Source organism: Ambystoma mexicanum, chromosome 12 (assembly GCF_040938575.1).
Source record: "Ambystoma mexicanum isolate Mex_15411 chromosome 12, UKY_AmexF1_1, whole genome shotgun sequence".
Lineage (NCBI taxonomy): Eukaryota > Metazoa > Chordata > Amphibia > Caudata > Ambystomatidae > Ambystoma > Ambystoma mexicanum.
Window position 1 is genome coordinate 1,252,071,763 of NC_090936.1, and position 27,271 is coordinate 1,252,099,033.

Consider the following 27,271-nt stretch of genomic DNA (forward strand, 5'->3'; position numbering starts at 1 on the left):
TTTGGAACCTCCTGTGAAACAGGAAATATAGCATTCTCTAAAAATTCCCTGTGCTATGTTCTCCCCTTCTTTGACTTTATATGCACAGCTCCATGGTTAAGTAATAGAATCTTTACATCACCCCTGTAGTCGGGGTCAGTCACTCCAGCTGTGACGTCTAGACCATATCTCCACAAGAGCCCTGACTTGGAGTCTAATCTGATGTACATTCCTTGGGAGACTGGGGGAGAGACGGTACCGACCTTGTAGAGATTCATTGTCTTTCACCTGCTTCTATAGCGATATCGGCACTACTGTGTAAGTTCAAACCTATTGATTCGGCTGTGGCTAGTGTGGGAGGGGAGGCTTTGTGTTAAACTGGTTTATTTTATGGTTCCCCAACTTGTATCCACTGTATTGCATCCTACTGCTGACAACATATGTAGTAGGCCAGAAGGAGGAGATAGACCAATAGGTGCCATTTTTAAACGATTTATTGCAAAATCAATAAAGTAAATGTCTAACTTTCCCTAGTCTAAGGGTTGCTAGCTAACACCACTAAACTAGGGTGCTCGTCATCAGGATTAAAGTCCAAATGAAAAGTCTGTACTCCATCTGAAACTAATCTAACTGACCCTACCACTATGACTACAAACACAAGAACTAGGAGAATGGCTCCCTTCTCCTGGACTGCTGCAAAGCAAAACACCTACACTTAGCTATTACTCAATGCTTTATGGCACACAGGGGTGCAAAGTATCATTCTATCATGAGTCTACCAAGGAGATGCAGACACATCTTTCTTTGTCTGCACTGGAGGTCAGTTGCGCAGTGCCATTTTAAGCATCCCTATAAACATCTTTAGAACTCTGTGTGCTGTAAATGTCAAATGCACCCAGCTTCAAATGTTTTTAAATCTCACATTTCAGTATATTTACAAATGAACATGAACCATTTTTTTTCTTATTTTGTGAGCATTTTATATGCAACAATTTAGGAATGTTTGCCCTCTTAAAATATAAGACCCCACTACTGCTTGATTGGTAAATCCATTCCATTGAGTACCAGTACGTATCTTCCTCATATGTTAAGAAGGCAGCACATGCAGGCGTTTCATGCATACCCTTTCTTCACCTAAGTTTTAACAAAAAATATCCTTTTATTTTCGATGAGAAAAATGTCCAGTCTACTTTCTCTGTTAATTGATTTTTCTCCAACCCAATCTCCCAATCTGATGTAAAGTTCGATGAGCCTTCCAAAGGGAGTGCATTTTACCTTCAATACTTAACCACTGCTGCCACTTGGTGAGCCAATCAAGGCTTGAGCAACCAGGTTGCCTGGGTTTGGGAAGGTACCATCACTCTTTAAACATAGGGCTTAGAATGCTCCCTCACAGCTAACCATCCCTGATCTAGGACAAATTACGAGCTGTACTGCATCGTCCTGCCTTGCCCTTGCATCCTGGTGGTGTTGCATCGGCCACCTGTAGCTTTCTGAATCCTCCAGCCTCCATTTAATGCCAAGTTTGCATGCAATTGCATTGCCCTGTGTTGCACCTGCTCCGTTAGACAGATCACTGGATGTTCCCTTTTGTGCCAGATGTCATTCATCAAATTTGTGGACTTTGCTTTTTCCCAGTTGAAGGGCCTTGTAGCATGGTTTGCTTGGGGTATTGATGCCTACATGGACATTAGCTCATCTTTTAATTCCCTTCTTTCAGCAAAGGGGGGGGTCTAGCTTCCGTCTATGCTCTTGTTAAAGCCTGCAACCTTTTCCTCAATGTTACACGACTTGAAGGCTTCAGAAATGGTTTTGAGGATTTCACTACAGGAGGTAGGCACTCTGCTGCTAGTAGTTTCTAGAGAGCGCTGAAATTGAACAGGCTTCGGCCTGGCCCACTCTAGGAAAGCTCCTCTCTTTCTGTACCCCCACATGGAAAGGGCTACTACTTTGTGTCACTCAACAAATGCTCTTTTTACCTTCTAACTTTGAAAATAGATTAATAGGTATTTCAGCTGTTACTAGAGTTGATGAGATGCATGTTTTTTTAGCACACCACCTTGCACCATTTATTGCACCATTTATTTTCTTTTTTCTTGTTTGTTTTTCACAAATAAAACCTTTTACATCTTCATTTAGCGCACATTTAACATGTCATATCTTTAGTATCCTTTTAACACAGTCAAATTGATATAAAAATACAAAATAACACTTTCCACCTAAAATCGTCCAGCCTAAAAAAGAATTGGGTGACCTGACAACGCCCTTGCATGTCTGATTTAGATCTCAAGCTCTAGCTTCTCATTTCCCCTCTCCTCTTCGCACGGTGCTCTAGCTTTTCCTTTCCCCTCTCCTCTTCGCACGGTGCTCTAGCTTTTCATTTCCCCTCTCCTCTTCGCAGGGTGCTCTAGCTTTTCATTTCCCCCTCTCTTCTTCGCACGGTGCTCTAGCTTCTCATTTCCCCTCTCCTCTTTGCACGGTGCTCCAGCTTCTCATTTCCCCTCTCCTCGTCGCACAGTGCTCTAGCTTCTCATTTCCCCTCTCCTCTTCGCACGGTGCTCCAGCTTCTCATTTCCCCTCTCCTCTTCGCACGGTGCTCTAGCTTCTTATTTCCCCTCTCCTCTTCGCACGGTGCTCCAGCTTCTCATTTCCCCTCTCCCTTACTCTTTTCCTTTCAAAGCATGTTCCACAAGGTTCATCACGGGCAACTCCAGGATGGCCCTTTCTCCAAGTAAAACCCACTCCCACCATTCTTCAGCCGTCAATGTGCACATTTGATTTACATGTTCTGCCAAAAATCTTGATCTACCGTCTGTTAGCGCCTAACCTGAGGTCACTAAATGGAAAAGTATTTCCACATTCTTAATATCACCATATCTACACTGCGAGTTTGCCACATCTATTTTTTTCCTGGCCAGTTTAACTTCTCTAGTTGCTAAGATGTTGAAACAGCATCTCAGCAGAAGATCTCTGTAATGTGCTGATGGGAATTTTTTGAGATAGTCTGGTGGTTGATTTAGGACTTTGTGCTCGCTACTCAGGGTGGGTCTCAGCTTTTTTTGTTTCCCCTAGACTCTGTGGTTTCCATCCAATCCAACGTTTGAAGCTTTTTTTCACTTAGGTGGGGTTGGAGTCCATTTCAATGTTCTGGCTTACCAGGACCGCCTCAACTTTAAGCTTCCACCGTATCAGACCCTTGCCTTGCTCACTCTCTTGTACCTTTAGGATCGAGAAGGGGACCAAAATATCCACAGTCATACATTTCTTATATAATGATATTGCTTTCCACAACGCAATAGAAGCCAGGTATTGGAGCCGCAGCACATGTTTTATTGCAGCCAGTGGAAGTGAATTAGGCAGTTCCAAAATCTTAAGCCAAAAAAAAAAAACCTCCACTATCCCCCACACTTTCCATAATAGATTTTGTAGGGATTCAGCACCATAAGTCAAAATCTATATTACCTTCTGTTTGTAGAATGTAATAAGTGGGAGAAGAGAGTAGCTGCCATTTCGAGGGGATTTGGTCCTCCGACGTATTCCATATCTATGACATGTAATCACCACAGCTGTGCTGCTTCGGAAACTTTTTTCCTGGCGTCTGCGACCTGCGTCGATGACGTCGATGCGCCGTCGTCGAGGACCTCGTCCGACGTCATCCGATGTAATAAGTAGGACGCACGACGCCCGTAGCCTCAGTTCCGTTTTTTCCGCGAACGTGTTGCTTCGTGTTTCTCGGTTAAACGCCTCGACTCTTTGGAGTTCTGTTCTTCTCGGTTCTTCGAACCTGTTCGTTTTGTGAAAATCCTTCGTGTGAAGATGTCTTCTACTTCGTCTTCTACTTCGTCTTCGACCCCGCGTCCGGGCTTCAAGAAGTCCGGGGAGTGTGGGTCCAAGATGTCGGTGACACTCGCACGACGCCTACCTCTGGTGCTTCGGGGAGGCCCACGACACGGATGACTGTATCGACTGCCAGTCGCTCACGTCCTAAGCCTTACGCGAACGTAAGAAGTTGTTGTCGGTACGTCGGGTGTCCAAGCCCTGGAAGTCGAAGTCTACGGGGCTTTCGACGGATGATTCGAGGGGTGACTCTCCGCGTCATCGTCGGAAGTCTCGTGGGTCTCCTTCTAGGAGTCGGTCTCGCCACTCCTCAGCCTCTTCGAGGCATTCTCTGAAGAGCCGACACCGTCTTCCATGTCCTCTTCGGAGGACTCTGCCCGGCACGTCGCTTACCCCACCAGCCGTGCGACGCCGGAGGAATGGGCTTCCTTCGGGAAGAAAATGCTGGTGATTCTTGAGTCGCAGGGTACTAAGCCATCCGCGCCCCCGAGTGGGGTCGGCCGTGAGAGGTCGATAGACACCGCTCGCAAGAGTGGTCGGCACGAGTCACGGGAGAGGTCCCGTTCGGACAAGGAGATTCGTTCTCGACGTACCCGTTCCAGGTCCCGGTCCTCGACGCGTTCGAGACTGTGTGCACCTGTGAGGACTTCGAGGAAGACATCGACGTCTGAGGCGTCGAGGGCGTCGACAGGCTTTCTCGAAGCTCCGGCTCCGAGGAAGTCGTCGAAGCCGTCGACGCTCAGGTCGTCGAGGGACACGCTCGGGGCTCCGGCTTCGAGGGCTGTGTCGACGCCGCCGATGCTGGAGGCGCTGCATCTGACGTCGACGCCGATCCTCTCGGCACCGGCGCCGGTTCTCTTGACGCCGGCGCCGATTCGCTCGACGCCATCGACGCCTTTCGTGTCAGAGGTACCCCGTGGCACGGGAGAACCCCCTAGGAAGGCTCTGGTTAAGAGCAAGCACTCTCGGGTGCCTTCTTTTCGCCACCTGGAGTATATTTCAGAGGCGGATGAGTATTCTGATGGCCTGGTTCCTAGTCAGGTTCCAGATGAAATTGTCTCGGACCATAGTCAGTTTGACGATTTGAGGCAGTCACTGCATGATGCCAGTGGACTGGACACCTCTCCGGAGGTGGAGTTTTGTAGGCCTGAGCCTGGCTCTCAGGCCGATTCCTCGTACCGGCGCCTTATGGCTAGGGTTTCTGAGTACTTGGGATGGTCTGCTCCCCCAGGGGAGTTTGTGCAGGATGATCTGACAGACATCCTTGATGTTGGTCCCCCAACTGACCCGGTACTGCCGTTCCATATGGCTTTACAGAGAAGGGTGGCGGCGGCTTGGACTGCTCCGGAGAGTCTCCCGGCGGTGGGCAGATCCTTGTCGCGAAAATACTGTCCAGCCAGTAGCGACCCCTGCTACTTGACCAGGCACCCCACTCCGGAGAGTTTGGTGGTGCAGGCGGCCACGGCCCCGGCAAAGCAGGCGTCGTACCCTACCATCCCTCCTGATAGGGACGACAAACGTTTTGATGGCTGGGTGAAGAAAGTGTTTTCTTCTGGTGGTATGGCGCTTCAGGCGGCCAACTCCATTTGTGCCTTGTCTCGTTTCACGCACACTCTGTGGAACTGTGTTGCGTTAGCGGCTGAACATATTCCCAAAGGGGACGAACGGGATGGTTTCCTTGCTATGGTCCAGGATGGTAAGGATGCCATGTGTGAGTCCGTTCAGTCGGGTTTGGACTTAGCAGAATGCGTCAGTAGGTCCATGGCGGCGAGCACCGTGATATGCTGGTTTCCGTGGTTGTCGAAGTCGGGGTTTGCTCCTGATGTGCAGTCCCGGCTCCTCAACATGCCCTTTGACGGTGAACACCTTTTTGGCAGCAAGGCTGACGACAGCCTTGAGAGGTTGCAGACCTCAAAAGCTGCAGCGAAGTCGTTGGGCGCTGCAGTTCGCCAACCTCCGCCTTTTCGTCCTAGGGGACAGCAGTGGAGGGGTGGTTCCTTTCGCTATTACTCGTCCTTCAGTAAAGCGAGAGGAGCTGGCAGTCAAAGGGGCCTACGCAGGGGTACCAGAGGTGGACGACAGGGTACCCGTGGTGCCAAGGCCGCTCCGGCAGTTGCCTCTTTGCCCTCAGGTAACGCCGCAGCCGCTCCCACTCAGTCATGAGGCCATGTCCCATGGTTCGCCGGTTGGGGGAAGGCTGGCGCAGCATCTTGTAGAGTGGCAAGCCATTACTTCAGATGTGTGGGTTCTGGAGATCATAACCCACGGCTACTGTCTTCCTTTTCGGCACAGGCCTCGCGTCAATCCACCGGGGAACCTCTCTTTGCAGAGTCCGGATCCGCTCCTTGCGCAGGAAATTCAAGCCCTGCTGGAGAAAGGCGCCATAGAACTGGTGCCTGTAGTGGAGAGGAACAAGGGATGGTATTCCCCTTATTTTTTGATTTCGAAGAAAGACGGGGGATTGAGACCCATCATGGACTTGCGCGGTTTGAACAAACTCCTCAGGAAGGACAAGTTCAAGATGGTTACTCTCTCTCAAGTCCTCCAGGCCCTTCAGCTTCAGGACTGGTTGGTGTCTCTCGACCTCAAGGATGCTTACTTCCATGTGCCGATCCATCCCAAGCACAAGAAGTAGCTGAGGTTCGCGGTTGGCGACTCACACTTTCAGTTTCGGGTCCTGCCGTTCGGATTGACCTCCGCCCCCGGGGTTTTCACCAAGCTCATGGTGGTGGTGGCAGCGCATCTCAGGCAAGGGGGGATTCACGTCTACCCCTACCTGGACGATTGGTTGATCAGGGGGAGCTCTCCCGAGCAAGTCCTGGATCATCTGTCCGTCACCTGCCACTCCCTTCACAGGCTGGGCTTCTCCCTCAATTTAAAGAAGTCCCATTTGACGCCAACACAGCGGCTCCAGTACATCGGAGCAGTGCTCGACTCTTCCCTGGGGCAGTGTTTTCCTCCCCAGGTGAGGGCTCTTCACATTCAGCAGATGGTGCACAAGTTTCAGCATGCCCAGACGCTCCCAGCATTCGAGTTCTTGAGGTTGCTCGGCCTCATGGCATCCTGCATTCTTCTGGTGCCAGAGGCTCGCCTGCGGATGAGATCTTTGCAGTGGGCACTCAAGACGCAATGGTCGCAGTCCGCCGGCAGGATGTCGGACTCGGTTCTGGTGCCGCCCTCGGTCGCCTGGGACCTTCTGTGGTGGGCCGTCGAAGGCAACTTGATGAAGGGGGCTCCATTTTGGCTTCCCTGGCTGGAGGTGACTATCGTGACGGATGCATCCCTCACGAGATGGGGAGCTCATGCCAACGGGCTGACGGTCAGCGGGCGTTGGTCTCCGTCGGAGTCCAGACTCCATATCAATCTGTTGGAGCTGAGGGCCGTCAGGCTAGCCCTGAAGGCTTTTCTGCCGACTGTGCGAGGAAAGAATGTCCTGATCCTGACGGACAACACAGTGGCCATGCACTACCTCAACAAAAAGGGGGGGGGGCAGGGTCACTTCCTCTGTGCAGGGAGGCGATGCAGCTCGAGTTCTGGGCCATCCAGCAAGAAGTTTCGATCTCGGCAGTTCATCTGGCCGGAGACGAAAACGTGACGGCGAACGCTCTGAGCAGGCAGAGCGCGATCTCTCATGAGTGGGAGTTGGCTCAGGAGATTCTCCTGGAGATCTTCGCCCTTTGGGGGACCCCTCAAGTGGATCTCTTCGCCTCCAGTGTCAACCGAAAGTGCGAAAGGTTTTGCTCGCGGGAATTTCCTCCAAAAGGAGCCTTAGGAGACGCGTTCGTGGTGGAGTGGTCATTCCCGCTGCTGTACGCGTTTCCTCCAGTCCCCGTCATCCCGCAAGTGCTGCGGAGGTTACGGAAGTTCGGTTCCCGGATGATCCTCATTGCTCCGGCGTGGGCTCGGAGGACGTGGTACCCGGACCTTCTCGACTTGTCCATCTGCCCTCCACGTCGTCTTCCCTACCGAGACGATCTGCTTTCACGGGAGGGGGGTCAGGTTCTCCATCCAGAGGTCAGATCCCTCAACCTTCACGCTTGGCTTCTGAAAGGTTGAGGTATAAGGATTGGGACCTCCCTGAAGACGTCATGGAGGTGTTGCTTTCGGCCCGAAGGCCAGCAACAAAGTCTCTGTACCGTTGCCGTTGGCGTAAGTTTTGCGACTGGTGCAGGGTTCAGAATGTGGATCCTTTTGCATGTGACATCCCCATGGTTCTGTCCTTTTTACTTTCTTTGGCCCACAGGGGCTTGCAAGTGGGTACCATTAAAAGGTTACCTGGCGGTGCTGTCCATCTTTAAGCGCTCGTCTGAAGAGTGTTCTTACTTTAAAATCCCTTTAATTTCACAGTTTCTGAAAGGGCTCACTAATGTGTTCCCTCCGTCACCTTTCCTGGTGCCCGGTTGGGATTTAAACCTTGTTCTTAAGTTTCTTATGGGTGCTCCGTTTGAGCCTTTACATTCTTGCCCTTTGAGGCGGTTAACTCTGAAAACTGTGTTTTTAGTTGCGGTTACTTCCGCTCGCAGAGTGAGTGAGTTACAGGCACTTTCAGTTAAGCCACCCTTCACTGTATTTCACAAGGACAGGGTTGTCCTTAGAGTTCGTCCTTCTTTTCTTCCGAAGGTAGTGACGGAATTTCATTTGGCCCAGAAGGTTGTTCTTCCGGCATTCTATCCTCCTCCGCATCCTGGTAAGGAAGAGGAGAGGCTCCATAGGCTTGATCCTAGGAGAGCTTTAAGCTTTTATGTTTCACGCATATCCCGGGTCAGAGTGGACGATCAACTCTTTATTGGTTACGCTGGAAAGCATTTGGGGCAAGCTGTGACGAAACAGACTTTGTCTCGCTGGATTATTTTAGCCATCTCGCAGTGTTACCGCTTGGCGGGTAGGGACCCACCGGCTGGCTTGCGGGCCCATTCTACCAGGGGTGTGGCTGCATCTACTGCCCTGCAGAGGGGTGTTCCTATTCGCAACATCTGTGATGCAGCCACCTGGGCTTCGGTACATACATTTGTACGTCACTATTCCCTCGATTCCATCCGAGGGCAGGATCTGGCCTTTGGCAAGGCGGTCCTTTGCTCTGCTATTTGATTGGCTATTCTAAATTTTGATTCTAAATTCTTTCCTTCCTCCTTGCTCTGGTACTGCTTTGGGAGTCTGTCATAGATATGGAATACGTCGGAGGACCCAATCCCCTCGAAGTACAAGTTACTTTCTTACCTGGTAACGTTCTTTCGATGGGATGGTCCGACGACGTATTCCATATCGCTCCCGCCCTGCCTTCCCCGCTGCAGAATTTCTTTTGCGATTGCAGCTTACGTTCCGCAAGGCTTTGTGTCTGACTGGCAGTTGACTAATGTCACACGTTCTGGGGGAAAAAACTACAACTGAGGCTACGGGCGTCGTGCGTCCTACTTATCACATCGGATGACGTCGGAGGAGGTCCTTGACGACGGCGCATCGACGCAGGACGCAGACGCCAGGAAAAAAGTTTCCGAAGCAGCACAGCTGTTGTGATTACATGTCATAGATATGGAATACGTCGTCGGACCATCCCATCGAAAGAACGTTACCAGGTAAGAAAGTAACTTGTTCATCTCTTGTGTAGTGCCGCGACAAGTGTTGAGAGTTTTTTCATTGTATCCCTCAGTGATGTGTACTGGCCTTTATCATCTGTTTTTGTTTATCACTAGGCCCAGGTAGATCATAGAATCCACTACCTCCAGTTCTTGATCTTCAACCCTCCATAAAAATGTCTCCTTTTGTTGTCTGTATGCTGACGACATGACTAGGACTTGGGAATTCCCCACGTTAATCCGCATACCGTTTGTTTTTAGATAGTTGTTAAATGCCTCAATCCTCCTCTGTAAACCAATGGGGGTTTGGTCCACAAAGACCAGGTCGTCGGCGTACAGTATCAAAGGGACTTCGATGGAGTTTATCTTTTGTGGAAAAGCTCGAATCCATTTTTGCGATACCTTAAGGTCTGACATGTAGAGACTAAAAAGTAAAGGTGCCAGGCTACATCCCTGCTTTAGCCCACAATAAGTGTGTATTTTTCTTGATAGACATCCCTCTGTAGATAATCTTACTTGGATAGATGTATTGGTATCTAGGGCCTTCATTGCCTCTATTAGATCTACCGGGCATTTCCATTTAACGAGCTCGGACCATAGGCATTGCCTATTTACCCCGTTGAATGCCCGTTGCCGGTCCATAAAGGCCATGTAGACACAGGTCTTTGACTCCAGTGCCCTCTGCTTTAAAATATTGAGGATGCACAGGTTGAATGAGGTCCCTACTGCCTTGACAAATCCTGTCTGTCTAGGATCTAATCTACCTGCTTTCATTGCCCATGGATTTAAGTGTCTCCATAAAACAGATGCAAATAGTTTCCCCAAAGAATCTAGATGGGCAATTGGGTGATAGTTCTTCGGATCGCCTCGGTCGCCCTTCTTGAAGATGGTGACTACGATGGCTTCTCTCCAGGAGGATGGGACTTGCTTGGTCAGCATAATCTGTTTACACAGATTTACTGCCAAACCCCCCCAGACACCTAAGTTCCCCTTCAGGACGTGGTTTTAGAAGCCACCTGGTCCTGCTTCCCTAGATGAACTGAGTTTGCTAATCATGTGTCTTGCATCTTCCTCGTCAAATTCAAAGGACCATTTCTTCTCCCCCCTCAGGCCTCCTATTTGATTCATTTCCCCTCTTCTGGCGAATAGTGTAGAGTAATGAGTTACCCATCTTTCTTTAGTTACTTCTCTCATGTGTGCTGGTCTAAAATTACCCCCATTATTAATGAGTACCCACACATTTCTTGTGTTTTTAGCGCAGATGACTTTTGCATTCTTCTTGCTTTGGACGCCCGTATCCAATTTCGGTATTTCTGTTTTCGTAGATTTATCTTTTCCTTCATCAGAGGTTCTCTCTCTCTCCATAACCTTCTAACGTCTGCTCTGAGGACTCTTCGTGCCATCACTAGAATTTGGTCATAGGTGTGTTTGGGTAGAATAATTGTTTTACCTCCTTTTTCTCTAACTTCTCGGAACTCTTTCAGAACCCTGGCGTATTCTACCTTTTTTGGGTTCTCCACTCTAGAGTGCTCCTATTGCACAGCGATTTTCACAACCTCATTCTGTTTGATCCATAGCCTGTTTTTTCCTCCCAGGTTACCTCTACTGGAATCATTTTCTTCCTACACTCTATATAGTTGGCATCACATAGGGTGATGGCTAAGAGATCATGATAACTTAAGGATTTTTTCACCATTTCAACAATGTTTCCTGAAACAAACAATAGTCCAAGCATGATCTGTGAGCACATCTTCCCCATGTGTACAGGCGCCTGGCCTGTCACCTTCCGCTTGTGCATTTAACATTGACAGTTCTCGAGCGGCTTTCTCGACCACCCATCTTCGTGCTCTTTCCTCAAGTTGCGACTCTTTTAATGGCCAGCCTTCCTTGTTCAGTAATCGAATGTTTCGGTCACTGCATATAATACGTGGATCTCCCAATTCAATCAGTGCCTCGTCCACATAGCTCATGATTCATTTAATGAAATTCTTCTGTCGACACATGTTGACACTCCAGTGCGCATTTATTAGTAGGAGTTTGGTTTGATTTGGATTGGCTTGGCTGTTAACCATTACCCCTTTTTCCACCTTGATCATCGTTAAAAATGTCCTGAGAAGGGTCTGCCCAAGGTGCCTTTGCAGGCAGGATTTAGGTTGGACTCATACCCTTCACATGAGGGATTTGTCCTCATCCAGGTCTCCTGAAAACAGAATATCATAGCGGCCCAGCGGGCAAGATTTTTTTAGCAAACAGGGATTTGAATCCCTTTGTATTCCAAGAGCCGATGAGGAGTCTATTCTCTTCATGGTTCCCACCGATCTAGTGTTGCTTGGGTTTTCCCAGAGCCCCAGCTAGCCAATCCTAATGTTGTGCCTTATCCTATTGTTGTGAATTTGGTTCTGACTGGTGAATATTAGCAGCGGAAGGCTTTTGTGAGAATAGCAGCTGCTTTCTTTTAGTGATTCGTATTCATCGGCATTCGTATTCATCGGCATTCGTATTCATCGGCATTCGTATTCATCGGCATTCGTATTCATCGGCTTTCTCTTTTACACTCGCTAGATTATTCTTGGAGTGAAACTTGCTCGATCTTCTTACTACCGTCTTCTTCATTCTCGGTTTGTCGATCTCCTGATAATTGCTTAATTCATGTCCCAAGGGTAGGAGTTTGTCACTGTTTTCCAGTAGAGCATCCTTGATTAATTGGGAGTCAAGATGGAGGATGAGCGGATGACCTAACTCCACCACCCTGATATCGCGTGTGTGTGTGTGTGTGTGTGTGTGTATATATATATATTGTGTGTGTATGTATATATATATATATATATATATATATATATATATATATATCTCAATGCCGGGATGTGTTGGAAGAGCTTCTTTACATTTCTATGATTCAGGATGGGAGCATCATGTCCCGGTATTAAATCTCGCCAAGCATACTCTCCGGTCTTTATTTCTGGCTTGGGGTTCTGTTCTTATTTGCTCCCTGTTTCTCATTTGCATACTCTGGATAGTTGACGTGAAGTTCTTTTATTTCCAACTCTTCGGCAGGGTCATGTTAGGCAGAAACCTGTGCAGTTCCCTTAGGGAACACTGCAAAAGATTTAAGACTACAGGTGTTGGCAGTAAACCCACTTGGTAGCAGTCTGTACCACCCAGATTTACCTGGTAGCTGTGGCTGAGCAGTCAGACTTCCCTCAAAAAGAGTTAGGCAGTATACAGAGTATTCACGATAGGTCAAGAGAACACAATAGAACAAGTAAACCCTGACCAGAGCTTTGGTATCAAAGTATGTAATTATTTATTTAAAAACACACAGTTGAAACACTCTAGCACTCTTATTGTAAACTTATCCTAAACACAGATACTATCTTGATATATACACCCCTTTTTCCCTATTAGATAAATCACAGTAAAACGCCACTTATTTTCATACAGAGGTGAGCGCTTAACTAGATTGCTCTCTAATAAGTTTGTGAGAAAGGGAGGGAAAAAGACAGAATATGAAGAGGTACACCACTCTATGATTCAGGAACACTGTTAGCAAGGCAGAGAGCAAAAAGTCACTGGTGAGCCAAAGTCCAAAGGCTGGGCCCACTCTTAGAGAGAGCAGAGCACAAATGCGCCCAAGATCACACAGTTACACTAGGCTTAGAAAGTCTTGCAGAGGGTTCAAGAAGAGTTTAGAGAGGCTTAGAAAAGTTTAGCCAAGGTGTCCCAGGCTAACCCAGGTTCGAAAGCCGGGGGCTAAATCTACCCCGTACAGTCGGTAGCAAGGGAAGCCAGGCGGGACACGGTACCTTAAGTGGGAAGGATCCTCCAGCGGTGGCAGTTGTTCCCGGTAGTGGGTGCAAGTTGCGTCGTCGTCCAGGGGAAGAGAAGATCTCGACTTGGAGGAAAGATGAAGGTCGTTGCACTATCAGGGAAGAAACCAGCCGCAGAGTTTTCCGGTTAAAGGTGGTACCTTGGTTTCGCGGTCGTGGTAAAACGTGTTATCCCGGTTGCCGGGGTGCTTGGCACGGGCAAGGCGGCCACGAGGTACGTAGGGAAAGCGAAAAGACGGTGAAACTGCTTATCCCCACCAGTCAAAGGAAGAAGACTCTCCGGCGGGAGATCTCCTCTGTCGTTGGGAAAAGTGGTGAGGCAGTGCAGCAGGGCTCCACCGGTGGTGGTGTCGTGGCAGGACGGCTCAGCTTCGCCCTCGTCGGATTCTTAGGTCCTGTGGCGACTTCTGAAGTTCCAGTCCCCAAAGCCCTGCTTTTATGCAGCAAACCCCCATTCACTCAGCCTAGCTGTCACTCAAACATGCTTGGGCCACTTCGGATGGAGTGCGACTAGAGTTGCCCACGAGTGAGGGTAAAAGAGTCTCACACTTGGCAGGAGAAAAAAATAAACCCCAGAAATCCAGCAAAGCTGCTGGGGGACTCACTAGGTTAGGAAATTCAGCCTAAACAGAGAATTCTCCCTAACAGGTTCGCTCAGTCGCACCTCTCCCAGAGCTAATCTTTTTTCTTCCAGTGTTTTAAATAGTTGGTCCTTTTTTGCTGTAAGGCTCTGTTTTTCTTTCTCAGTATTTTCTTTTATTTTGAAATGTTTTTATTGCCATTTAAATATTAGCAGTCTTACATACATGGAGCACCTCAGTGTCCGCCTTACTCCACTCACACAGTGTACAATCTAAAGGCCTTTTATATTGAGCAAAAAACAGAACAACCAACATAAACAGTCTTCACTTCAAGGGCAACTTTGAAGTCCAGCGCGTTGTGTAGAGTGCAGATGTTTTGGTACACGACCTAGCCCCCCAATTCCAATTAATCTGGCGTCCTAACGAGACACTGTTCCATAGTTGGTGTGCAAGCGCTCATGGGGGTTTGTCTGAGGGATTGAACATGTCTGAGGTCAGTGTTTTCCAGGATTCGTAGGCGGCACTGGAGTTTGCCTCCGATTTTTCCACCATGTTGCCCCACACTCTCGTTTCCACCTCCACCCAATGTTCAAACTCTTTGTGCCAGCGTGCATATTGCGGGTCTCTCGCTGATTTGCACGCCATAGCGATGCATCTTTTGGCCAGTAAGCACACCAAGCCCATAAACTTTGTGAGATGCTTGGACTTGCCGTCCCTGGGATTCGCACCTAGCAGGCATTCCTTTGGGTTCCATGCGTACCTTGCAATCCCTGCTCTTCTACAAGCACTTTCTATCTGCCCCCAAAATCCGAGTACTTGTGCACATCCCCAGAATATTTGTATTTGTATTAGATCTGCCCCACACCTATGGCAGTTTGGCTGCGTCACCTTCTGATCGTGATGACATGGAATCATCACCTCCTGATCGTGATGACATATCCTTTCTGCTGTTATTTGGCATATTGCCCTCATTCATGCCTCTCTGGTCGTCTTCACTCTCGGGTCTCCTTTCTTTACTTATGTCTGAGTTTACTGAAAATGTCAATAGGCCAGTTTCATTGTGACTTGACCCCAAATTTGTGAGCGCCCTGGTCGTTGATCTTGACGGAGTTAGACGAGACAGGATGCACAATATTAACATGGCTCTTCTCTGCAGTAGGTATTTCATAATTTAATGCTGCCAGACGGTCCTTAATGGTAGATAAGCTCTTTAGTTTTTGCAGCGTGATTTTTTTTTTTCTGTACGGTCAATACGGTCCTTTGCTAGCTGCACTGCTAAATCAGAATTTTTCAATTCTTGCCTTTCAGGCGGGGCAGCCTGTTCATTAGTCTGCTTTTTGGCCTCCGGCTCACACTGTTGCATGGCATTTTGCATTATTGCTTCCACTTGTGTGCCTCCAATCTGCATAAGCATGGACCATTTATCCCCCCTTCTGTGGGGGCAGAACTCCCTTGGCTCTTGCTCTTATTTCCACCGGTGCCACTGTTTGGGGCATTTCCAGGTGGCATGACACCGGGGCAGACTCACTTTCCCCCTCTATAGCTGCCAGCATGAAATTCCATGTTTGCCTGATCATTTTTTTTTTCCGTATTGGAGTTCGGCCCCCGATCATGTGTTTTCAAGCTCTCACTTCTTACTTATGAGGAAGCTGGCCGAGTCGCCTCTTTCAAACAGCGTCAGTGCCTGCTCCTTAGAGTCTTTCAGAGTATCACCAGCGTATTCATTCGTGGCACGGCGGCCGGCTCACTTTTTAATTCGGTTATTCATAAGGGCTGGACACGGAAGGTTCACAACTTGTTCAGGGGGACATCAGGGAGAACATGCCGTCTTACCTGCTGCCGGGTTCTGGCTCCTGCCAGGCTTTTGATGTGCACCACCATTCTCCTGACGGTGGATTCGTAGAGAGCGCTGCTGGGTGAGGGATTTCCTCATTCACCTGCGAACACCACTTGCCACCGCTCCGCGGAGGTGTGAGGCTTTAATTCCTTCCTCTTCTGCGTGCACAGCACACCTGATCAAAAATTAAAGGAGCCATGTGTCGGGGAGAACACCAGCAAACACCACTTGCCACCACAGGCACTTGCACCGTTTTAACCCCTACTATTTGTTTGCAGCATAATGTGACAGGACCCTACAAAAACCCTTAAGTAAGAGTAGCTTCTGCACTCATACATTTCATCCCTTTTCTGCCGTAGTCATGCAATGAGTCCCAGGGGAATTGAGGATTAAGGGGGGAGAACATTTTAATCCCCCCACCTAACTCCTAAGGTTCTGATATTGGAAATGTGCACTCCAAATACATTTTAGCTGTTCTCTAGTTTCCACTATTTTTCGACTTCATGTGTGTAAAACCCAAGAGTATATCGTCCCACATGATTAACTAGACTGTTCCATGTTCTATACGAGCACTGAAAATATGTAAGAGAATAAACGTTGCAGTGGCTGTGATATTTACGTTTATCTCAACCCAGGATGGGTCTGCCTGTCCATCCCTGGCCTGTATCCCTACCCCCCTCCTCCATATACATGGAATCAGCACATTGCAGCTCTCCAGCTGTTTGGACTGTGACTCTTATGATCCCTTCGCATTGACTGTGCCGGCTAAGGCTTATGGGAGTTGTGATCCAAAACCTCTGAGGAGCTAAAGGTTGCAGACCCCCTGCTCTAGACAGTACCCCTCTGTTACTCACCGCAACTATTCAGCCTGGGGTGTTGTAAAGGCGTCCTGAGAACAGCGTGGCGAACCAAGGAGCAGGACTAGTTGACTTGGTAGTGAGCCCGATTTCAATACGACCTCCCAGATATCGGGCCTCCTCAACTTGAGGGAACTCTTTTTTTTTTTTTTACGATACACCCCTCTGCTGTTCTGGAAAGACAGGCAGATCCCACAAGAGTGGGCAACACACATACCGCTTGTACCATTGCTGCAAAGAAAGGACAAAGAGTGAGTGATACTGGGTTGAACCGCTATACAACAAAATTAACAACTGAGGTTCTGAAATACCTGTATAGTTGTCTTGCTAAGGATAGGGAATCTGAACCTACATTAAGAACCCAAAATCAAGTTTTAATCACCTATAACCATCACCCCGGACAACCCCCCCTCCTATACAATTATCAGTTGTTCTTACCACCAAGAAGAGAGTCTGGAGTCAAGGAAGTACCACAAGCAACGACAGGAAAAAAATAAGAAAAGGGAGGATTAGTAAGGGGAGACTACCTCGGGCGGCACAAGGGAAACACTGGTAACGGGTTGGTGCACTGAGCTGCAGAGCATTCGTACGTGCACGTTTCAGGTGAGTCTTCAAATGGAATACCGCAGAATGAGTGATGATTCAATGGTTAGAAACTGTTGTAGCTATTGGTTAAAGTCGGGTGCTAGAATGCAACAGTACTTTGTGAAACCCCAAAGAAACTAACAATCTTACGGAACTCCAGGAGGCAGGCAGAGTCTTAAGTTGATCCAGAGTTAGATTCAGGAAGTAACACTGAAGTAAACACCAGAAAGCGAACTGAAAGTAGTCCGTTATCCGCCAGGAGTCAGCGCTGTAGTGGAATCGGCAGGCAAGGCAGCGTGGGTAAACCTTCCGTAGTCAAAGGCCAGAAAGTAGCGCTGTAGTGGAATTGGCAGGCAAGGAAGAGTCAGTAACCAGTCCGTAGTCGAAGCCATGTAGCCAAGCAATACGGGAATCAAGAAGGAAGAGCTTCAGGGTGGATGATGAAAAGTAGTCTGTCAACCGTAGCAAAATCAGTAACGCGCTGAAAGAAGGTACGGTAACGCTAATTAGAAGCCCTGATCCGTAGTCATGCAGTGACTTTATGCTGTATGCCGGGGCAGGGCTTGAGCGGGAGCGTGCTTTCGCAAGAGCCGTGGGCGTCTCACGTAACATGGGAGACTTGCCTTTGTTGATAGTTTCCATGGCAACCTCCATTTCTGCCACAAAGAGGTGGTCGTGCCCCGTTTGGAGACACGGAACGGCTGTAATCTCAAAGAGGCACGAAGGCACTGCGAATCATATGAAGGTCCGCGCGTGACACCTTCACTCATCTGGACCGGATACCCCTGGTGGTTGCTACTACAGTGATGTGGTGCAGTATTAAAGCCTAAAACTCAAACATGCCACTAACTTTAATTCTTTTCCCCTCAAATTGTATGCATATTATTGTGAGCTATTAACGTATTCCCTTTGTTGTACAGCGCTCAGTGGCTTCAGACCTACTTTGTGCTAATAAACCGAATGCGTACATAATACGTGTGTCCTGTATGCATGCATAGCATCCAGTCTATAGGTGACTGCTTAAGGTTTTCTCATCGTTATGATTGCACATGTGCTATACTTTGGATGTTCCATCTAATGGTTCCCTCTTTTACTAACATTTCTCAGTTCATGTTCAGTGCGTTGTGGAACTGTGTACCTGCAATGACACATGCCAGCCACCTGGAGTCTTACCAAGTCCTTTTGGAGTCTTATGACCAAGAAACTATGGCTGTCTTAAGTGAGGTACATCTCTCATTATTCTCTTATTCTTTCAGTTTTGGTTTAAAATAATTAGTGAGATACGTTATATGCTCCGGTGTTGTAAATACATCTGATTGTCTGCACTGTTGTTTATCGCTTTATCAATTATAGCAAGGTTTGTGTTCAGATGGATTTCTAGAATCTGGCCCAGTGTACAGATTTTAAGAGGTCACCCTAGTTTTAGTGAACAGGGAACTCTGAGAGGTGCGCCAAAAACACAATCAAGGTAAACATGGAAAGTGGTCAAACCTATTCTCAGGAGAGTGAGAGTGGGGTCAGGGGTCCACAATGAGTCCACACAGATGAAGCACACAATAATTCCATTTTCACAGGAATGTATATATTCTAGGCCTTTACTCATACTTAAAGAAACTAGCAGGTGATATTATTGCACAATACTGAACAATAAACATATATACATTCACCATAGGTTCTTACAATGCATTAAAATTACTTAACATAAGAGGTAAGCAAATTAATGCAGTAAAGATGGAACCAAGTCACAAGTGAATTTCCCTAACTTCAGCAGTCCAATCCCTAAGACGAATGGGGCTGTGAGCCCAAAAGTCACAGGAACCACACTGCTACCCCCCAGAATGTAGTCTCTGTAGGTAAGTTACTTGTCTTGGTGATGGATTCTTAGAAAATATTAACAATGGTACCAGGTAGGTAAATTGTGTTATCTTTCACATGATACTACCCATGTTCGACGATCAAATGCTATGGAATGTTAGGATACAAAAGGACTAGTTCACAATGCTATTGTATGGAGGACAGGAGAAGGCGAATGCTTTACGTTTACTCAAACTCTCCCCCCCCCCCCGACTCTGAATTTACCAGATTACTTGATGAGTTGACTGGGGGGTCGCTGGGGGTTGAATTTCCTGCAATTGGTTCCAGCGAGCAGTGCCTAGGTGATGCAGATGCAAGGATTCTTCTGGTCGGGTCCAGATGCACGATGCAACCCCTGGCGAAGAGGAAATGCAGGATTCACTGATGCAAGCCTCTTCAGGACATTTCACAGGATGGGGGAATGTGAGTTTTAGCGATAGCTAATTCACAGACGATGGCAGGTGTGGTGTTCCAGTCCCGGTTGAAGAATATTCTCTAGGGTAGGATCCTATTAGACTGGGACATTGAAATTCACAGGGAAGGCGACTTATATTACAAGCTGGCGACTGCCTTTGTTCCGGTTGCAACCACAGAATGGTGATGCTTCTGCCGAGCTAGCCCACGAGAGAGCTGGTCAGTCCACTGGGTCATTTCCGAAGCATTCAGGGTGGTCTGATCCTCAAAGGCGCCGAAAAAGGTTGGCCACGCTAGTCCAAGGTCTGAAGCACCGCTCTGGATCTTTGGAGATCAGGTAGCCCAACATGGAAATGTGAACTTGCGTGGAACTCTACTAAAATTCACTCTTGGTTCTCTCTTTCCATGAACATTTTCCCGGATTCCCCTGGGGTTCAGTGAGCTGGGGACCAAGTATGATAATTTTGCAACTTGCTGTTAAGATGGATTTCTAGAATCTGGCCTGGTGGCCACCCTAGTTATGGTGAAGAAGGAGCTCTGAGAGGGTGTGTTCTAGAGCAGTCAAGGCTCAGTCTCGGGAGAATACGAGCATTGTCGGGGGGGGGGGGGGGCCCTCAATGAGTCCACACAGAATACCAGATAATAATTCAGCTTAGATCGTAAATTATAAAAATACAGGTCTTTATTTAGGCCTTAAGAGCACACTGAAAAATTAAATTCTCTGGTATGGGGTCTGGCATGGATTCACATGCTCATGATTACTCCGCATCGTCAGGCCGGGAATTCTCTGTAAAAAAAATTGTTTTAAATAAAATATTTTACAAAAAGTTTCACTTACAAACTGTCTTTCTCCTATAAACCAATCACTGAGCTCTGGGTCATACTGCCCCCAGCCAATGACTGGCCCTCTCCCTAAGCCCCTCTTCTGGCATCATCTTCAGATTTTTACTGCACGTTCAAGTGTTGGGAGTCCTCGTGGTTTGCGCCGAGAGCTTTTCTACGTTTTCACTCTTTTTCGTTAATAAGTTTAGATTTTTGTCAAATAGAGCCTGTGTGCTCTTTCGTTCCTTTGACCGGCAAGCAGGGATCTGTTTGTCGGCGTCTCTCATCGCCCCTCAAGGGCAGGAATCGCAGAGAGTTAATCGAAGATTCCAGAAGGCCATCGAGCCTACACTGCATGCTGGACCATGTCGGAGGAGAAGGACGACAGAGGTTCTCTCGTCAAGATCTGCTCCAGCTGCGGATTGAGGAATGAGTTTGTGGAGGACAAACGCTCCCAGTGCCTCTACTGTCTCCATTCGGACCACAAGGAAGTGGGTTGCGTAATGTGGCTGGGATTCACCAAACGCACCGTGCAGGATCGGCACAGTAGATTGGCGGCGTGGCTCAGCACCAAGGTCTCTACCCCGTGCGGCAAGCAGGGACATGCCTCATCCAGGACCGGTCGGTCAGAGGAGCGGGATTCTAAGTCCTTTGAGGGCGCTTGATGCATGGTGGGGGCCCAAGACCAGGCCAAGCACTGCAGGTCCAGTTCCGTCTGGGTCGCATCGCAAGCGGGACCCGCGATGAACAGGGCGCGCTCATCTTCGCCATTGGCCTCCATCTCAAGTCATCGCTCCAGCTCCCCCTCGAAGAGGAAATCTGTGAAACCCGGGATGCTGCGGGAGAAGTCGAGAAGTCCAAGGCGCAGGGTCAGGTGGTCCAGGAGAAGTTAAAGGCGAAAGGGGCTTATCCGGTCCAGGTGACCGCTGCAACGCCCAGAGTGGCCCTTCCTCCCAGCCGGAGGCTTTGGCCAAGCCGGTGGAGATAACACTGGAGAAAAGGATGCCAGCCCTGAGCCCGGCTCGGACCCCTCAGGATGCAAAAAAGGGGGGGTCAGTGGAGGCCTCCACAGTGCTCCAGGGCACGGGTATTTTGTCTTCGGATGAAGAGGGTATGATGTCCGTTCACTCAGTCCTGGAGGACGTGGGGAACAACGACGGCGGAAATGCAGAGGACGACAAAGACAGTGGAATCGTTGAGGGGGACGGTGGTGGAGACGACGTAGGCGCCAGGCCCAGCAAGCCTACTCCCCCTCCACCTCCCAGAGACGTGTCGCTGGAGTTAGGCAGAAACCTGTGCAGTTCCCTCTCGGACCACTGCAAAAGATTTAAGTCTACAGGAGTCAGCAGTAAATTGGTAGCAGTCTGTACCACTCAGATTTACCTGGTAGCTGTGGCTGAGCAGTTAGACTTCTCTCAAGATGAGTTAGGCAGTATTTAGAGCGTACAAGATAGGGTAATTCACACAGTAGAACAAGCAGACACTGATCAGAGCTTGGGTGTAAATATATAATTATCTATTTAAAAACACATCTATGGAAAACACACTGGCACTAATACGGCAAACAACTTCAATTACTATAAGTAGATATCAATCCCCTAACAATATTTCGACAAGTCTAGGTTCCACGGCACCACTTATTTGCAGACAGAAGTGAATGCTTTAACCTAGATTGCACTCTAATATTCGTTAGAACGGGAGAGAAAAGGCAGGGTATGAAACCAACTCAGTACCAACACTTTTACGAAGCAAATGCAAGACAAGTAAGGGAGGGTCTACTGTAGATCACAAAGTTCAGACGCCAGGCCCACTCGGAGAGAGGCAAGGCGGTATGTCCCAAAAGTATCACAGTGGAAATGCACTTCAAGTCTTTGTAGCAGAATGTCACAGAAAGGTTGGACCAGTTTTAGAACAAGAAATTAAGAAGGTCTGGAGGCGACGCAGTGGAAAGGTAAGGATTTAAGACACCTCACGCTAACCGTCACAAGGGAGGCCAGGCGGACACAGTACCTTGTAAGTGAAGAGACAGCTCCGGCGGGGGCAGTTGTTCCTGGTGGTGGATGCAAGTCGGGACTTTGCCAGAAGAAGAGATAATCTCGTCGTTGAGGAAAGCGAAGATCGTTGCACCACCAGGGAAGAGACCAGCCGCGGAGCGCTCCATCACAAGGAACCACCTTTTGGTCGCGGTACAGTGGTTAGTGGCTATCCGGTTGCCGGGGTGCTCAGCACGGGCAATTCGACCACTACGTCCTGGGAGCGAAGAAAAAGCAAGGGACCGGTTGTTCCCACCAGTCAAGGGAAGAAGACTCTCCAGCAGGGAGATCTCCTCTGTCGTCGGGAAGTGGTGAGTCGGTTCAGCAGGGCTCCACCGGAGGTGTCGTCGTTGCAGGTCGGCTCAGCTTTAACCTCGTCGGATTCTTAGGTCCTGTGGCGACTTCTGAAGATCCAGTCCCAAAAGCCCTGCTTTTATGCAGAAAACCCCCATTCATTCAGCCTAGCTGTCAATCAAAACACGCTAAGTGGTGAGCGGGGTGGCTCACCACTTGGGCCAATCACACCCGAGTGCGACTTGAGTTGGCAAGGCAACTCAGTCCAGGGTGCCTAAACCCCCTCCCACACCCCCTGTTGTACCCAGACAGAATGGCACCACTCTGGAGGGCTTCTGTACAGAAGCCCGCCAAAAGTGGAACAAAGGGCTCAACCTTTGGTTCGGAGTTACAGAGGCGAACACATACGCCATTTTAAAAAGCGAGTTCTGGCAGAAAATAACAACCGGTGGATTTATTTAGGATAAATAAACCGGCGGTATGTTAGAGACTTAGGTGAAAAAGTATTAGCCTCCAACAATGGGAAGAATCCCATAGCAATATATTCGCGGTCGAATATAAAAAGTAGTATCCACTGCCACCAGCCAAAACTCGACGAGGGGGGACGGGACAGTGCCCCCTCGAACAACAGACCCAGGGGTAATCGGATTACCCCTACCAGTATGTCCACAATAGGATGGTTTGTACTGGTTCTGTTAGTAAATTTAGGTATAGTAAAGCCAATGGTGACTTTACATGCCATGGGAGACAGTAGTCAGTCCCAGGGTATGGAGTCTATGGTGGGGGTCACCTAGGACACCCCAGTGTTACGGCACGGAGGGTGCGGTGTAAAACACATAGTAAAATACATGAGACCCTATGGAGTAAAAGACCCCATAGCCCATAGAACACATTGACGTTCAAAGGAATCAACCACATTAATGTCCAAGAGTGGGAGAAAAGAGTCTCACTCTTGGCAGGATGAAAAAAACAAACTCCAGAAATCCAGCAAAGCTGCTGGGGGACTCACTAGGTTAGGAAATTCAGCCCAAACAGAGAATTCTCCTTAACAGCTGGACATACTATCAAATCTCCACATGCTGGTGTCAGAGATCCAGAGGAGGATGACAACGGCACCACCGGCCCCGGTGGTACCGGGCCCTCCGGTGAATAAGAGGAAACAGCATCCCACTCCTCCTCATCAACCGCCTCACATACCTTCCCCCCTAGGGATACGGGGATGGTCACAGCAATGACAGACACGGACAAGGGTTCCATCTCCCCTCCGCTGAGAGCTTCTCCACCGGATGAAGTGGGATCGTTCCACGCCATGGTCGCCCTCGTGTCTGAGCTCTTCCAGCTGATGCCAGAGACCACCAAGAAGGAGGGATTCCTTTACCAGCGCAGAGAGGCGAAGAGGAAGACCATTCTGGCAGTGCCGCTCCTGGACGACGTCTGGGATGAGGGCCTGACGCTGCTGAGGAATCCTGCCTAAGCCCCGGCAAAAAGAGACAGGCTGTAGAAGAAATACTGGGAGCCGGAGTCTGCGCCCAAGTGACTGCGGTTGCATCCCTCCCCAGACTCGATGGTCTCGGCAGCTGCAAGGAAGATGTCCTCAAATCCATCATCTTCGGCCTCTGTTTCTCCCGGACAGTGAGGGGAAGAAGTTGGACACCACCGGTACGACAGGGAGCTCTGGTTCAAGATGGCCAAGCTGCTGGAATTTCTCCCCGACGACAAGAGGGTCGAAGCGCTGGAAATTCTCCAGGAGGTCGAGGTGGTATCGGACATGCCATCACCGTGGCCCTGGACATCGACGGGGAACAGTGTCTGCATCCGTCCTCGTGGCTTGTTTAAAGCCACCAATTTTCAGCAGGAAGTTCAGACAAGGGTCCTGGACATGCCTTTCGACAGACAATCTCTTTGGGAAGGCCGTCGACGAGTCATTGCAGGCTATCAAGACCGACACAGAGACGGCCTGGGCCCTAGCCATGCTGCAGTAGCATCAGTTTTCCTTTCGTGCCTCAGGAGGCAATTCCAGAAGATCGTGGAAGAGTTTCGACAGGGGATCATCCTCATACCGCCAACCCTCCTGTTCCCCGACCCAGGGGGCCTACAGGGGTCATTCCAAGGCTTTTGGAGGTGGCAGCCGCTGTCGTAGCTCCCATGGTGGCATGCAGGCCCCGAAGCAGGATTGACCCGGCCAGGATGTCGGTCCCCCACCCACGCCCCCCGGTGGGAGGCTGGCTAGTGGGCTTAGTCAGCGAGTGGGAAAAGATCTCCACTGATCGATGGGTGCTGGATGCTCTCACCCACGGACACACAAGTTCTAGCAGAAGTGTCTGCGGATACCACCGCTTGCCTGGGAATCCGTACCTCGATGACTGGCTCATCCGGGCCAAGTCAAGGCAGATCGCTGTCGAACACATGGACAGGACTGTCTGGCTGCTGATGGATCCGGAGTTCTCAGTTGTCAGGTTCGGTTTCCCAGGTTGGTTGGTGAGTGCAAGGGGAAGCAGGAGAGAGTGTTACTTATGAGGTTGGTTTGGCCTTAACTATGTTAAGCTTCCCTAGCCAAGGTGGAGGTTCCCAGCAAGGTTCTCAGCAAGCTTTCTGATTGGCAGAGAGTGAATGAAAGGCAGATGATGAACATTCTAAACTGCCTTTCATTGTCAGCAGCCCAACAGAGAGGTCCATGTTATGAGCGCCAGTAAAATTTGACTTAAGTCTGGGACTTTTGCAGTTATCCTTGAGAGTTTGGATGTGCAGGAAGAAGACAGGAGTAGAGGAGCAATTTCCAGAGCGCTTATGAAGAAAATAAGATAAATGACAACGGTTTATAATATTCTTTAGAGGAGAAGATTTTGAACTACTAGTATTTTATTGTGTGGAGAAAGAAACTGAATCCAATTATTAAGTTTTGCTTAGAGAAGTAATAAGTGAACAGTTGCAGGGATCCGTTTTTTCCAACTGGTGAATATCAGCTGTTCACACTACATTGCAAGGTCATTTACGCTTGTGTTATTGGGCGGCCACCAGTCTTATTTTAGAGTTCTCATTATCTTGTGAGAATCTCATTGTGAGCCGAAAATATAATTTTACTTGGATGTCAGAAGTTACATCAGCATTGAAAAGGTTAGTTGAAATGAGTGTTTATTTCTTCTTGTCATCTTTACAGGTTGAGAAATCTGTCAAAGTTCAAGATCTGGCAATTTGTTATTTTGTCCCTTTCCCATAGCTGCTTAAAATTCAGTCCAGAGGGTTACATTTCTGAAGGACTGTGGGGGTTCAGCAACTTCCGCGGACATCCAATAAGATCAAGCCTGACATCAGTGAACTATCCAAAGTCCTGCTTGATTTCAACACAGAACACGCTGTTTCTGGGGTCCAGGCTTGTCGCGGTCACCTGCCTGGCGGCCGCCTCAGAGGAGGGAATTGCACCCATTCTGGGCATGGTGCAACGGCTGCTGGCACTGAAGACCGCCACGGTACGTCCATCAAGTCGCTCCTCGGCATGTTGTCATGTATCTACCTGATCAGGCTTTGCAAGTTGCGGATGCAGCCCTTTCAGGAATTCCTGGATGCTCGGTGGGTCCAGGTGTCCGGAAGCTTCGCAGACAGGATTGTGCTCGACGAGGAGCGGCACCGGCAGGCAAACTTGTAATTTTCCGGTCCTGAAACAAGTGTGCCAGTGAGCTTAACGACATCCTTGTTTCTGGACCAGCAAAGTTGTAATGAGACCCACTGTCCTATTTGGAAAGGCTGAAGATGACTCTTTAGAAACTGCGAAGAAAGAACATGAAACATTGAAAACACTACGACAAATATCCAACAAACCCTTTATTCAATGGGGGGGGCATCAATAGCGGCGTTCATTTTGAAGCCAATGGTTCGCAAGAGGTTCAGTCTGGTTTTGGGTCCACTTCATCGTCGTGGTACGCTTCTCAAGGCCAGTCTTACTCTTTTCAGACCAGTCAACAAAGGCGTTTTTAAAAGAGGTAAAGGTTTGGGCAGAATTGCAGCCTCTCAAGGCTTTACTGCCCCCTCCAACAAATGACGTTCCACACACGCATGGGAGGGCATAACATCCGACCAGTCTGTGTTAATAAGTGTCCAAGGGATATTCAATAGAATTCCTGTAAAGACCTCGCCACCATCCTCCCAAGATCAAGGAAAATGTCTCAAGAGCATCATTTCATTTTACAAGAAGAGATACAAACACTAATACGGAACAGAGCGATCGGGCTGGTTCCAATTCTAGACTTAAACAAAGGTATTTATTGAATATAGGTAACACAGTTGGGCAACTTTCGGGGTGTTTGTGCACCCAGGATCCCCTAAAGTATAAGGTGGATGATCAGCAGCAACCTAGTAAAAGTGGGTGTAGCCCCACACCTATTATATCAAGAATCCGACTCAAAAGGCTGCACTATCCCCAGGGACCCTAAACTCATGATGCTGGGGGTTGAGGAGGAGGAGGGTGAAATGACGCGCTTTGAAAAACTGCTCTTCTTAACGACCATGTGCCTGATCAAAAGGAACATAGCTAAACTGTGGGGCTCTAATATTGCCCTGCAATACGAACAATGGGTAACAGATGTGGAATCATGTATATCAATGGAACAGCGGGTCTATACCAACAAAGTACTGAGCCTGAGACGCCTGCCAATCCTGAGTGAAATAGCGATATAGTCTGTATGTATTCTACAGTGATTACTGATGGCGAAAGATCTGGATCCACTTTTTGTTTATTGACTCGTGAAGAGTTTGTGCTTTATGTGATGTATATTGTGAAAACA

At 48.7% G+C, this 27,271-nt stretch overlaps 1 protein-coding gene across 4 annotated transcripts in view; it reads left to right on the forward strand.

Annotated features, from left to right (window-relative positions):
- Positions 1–27,271, forward strand: part of WASHC4 (WASH complex subunit 4) — a 1,230,387-nt gene that overhangs the window by 687,649 nt on the left and 515,467 nt on the right. For all 4 annotated transcript variants that reach the window (XM_069629940.1, XM_069629941.1, XM_069629942.1 and 1 more), the window contains one exon: positions 18,184–18,300. In XM_069629940.1, coding sequence (XP_069486041.1) covers positions 18,184–18,300 — 117 coding nt within the window. The remainder of the gene's footprint in view (positions 1–18,183; positions 18,301–27,271) is intronic.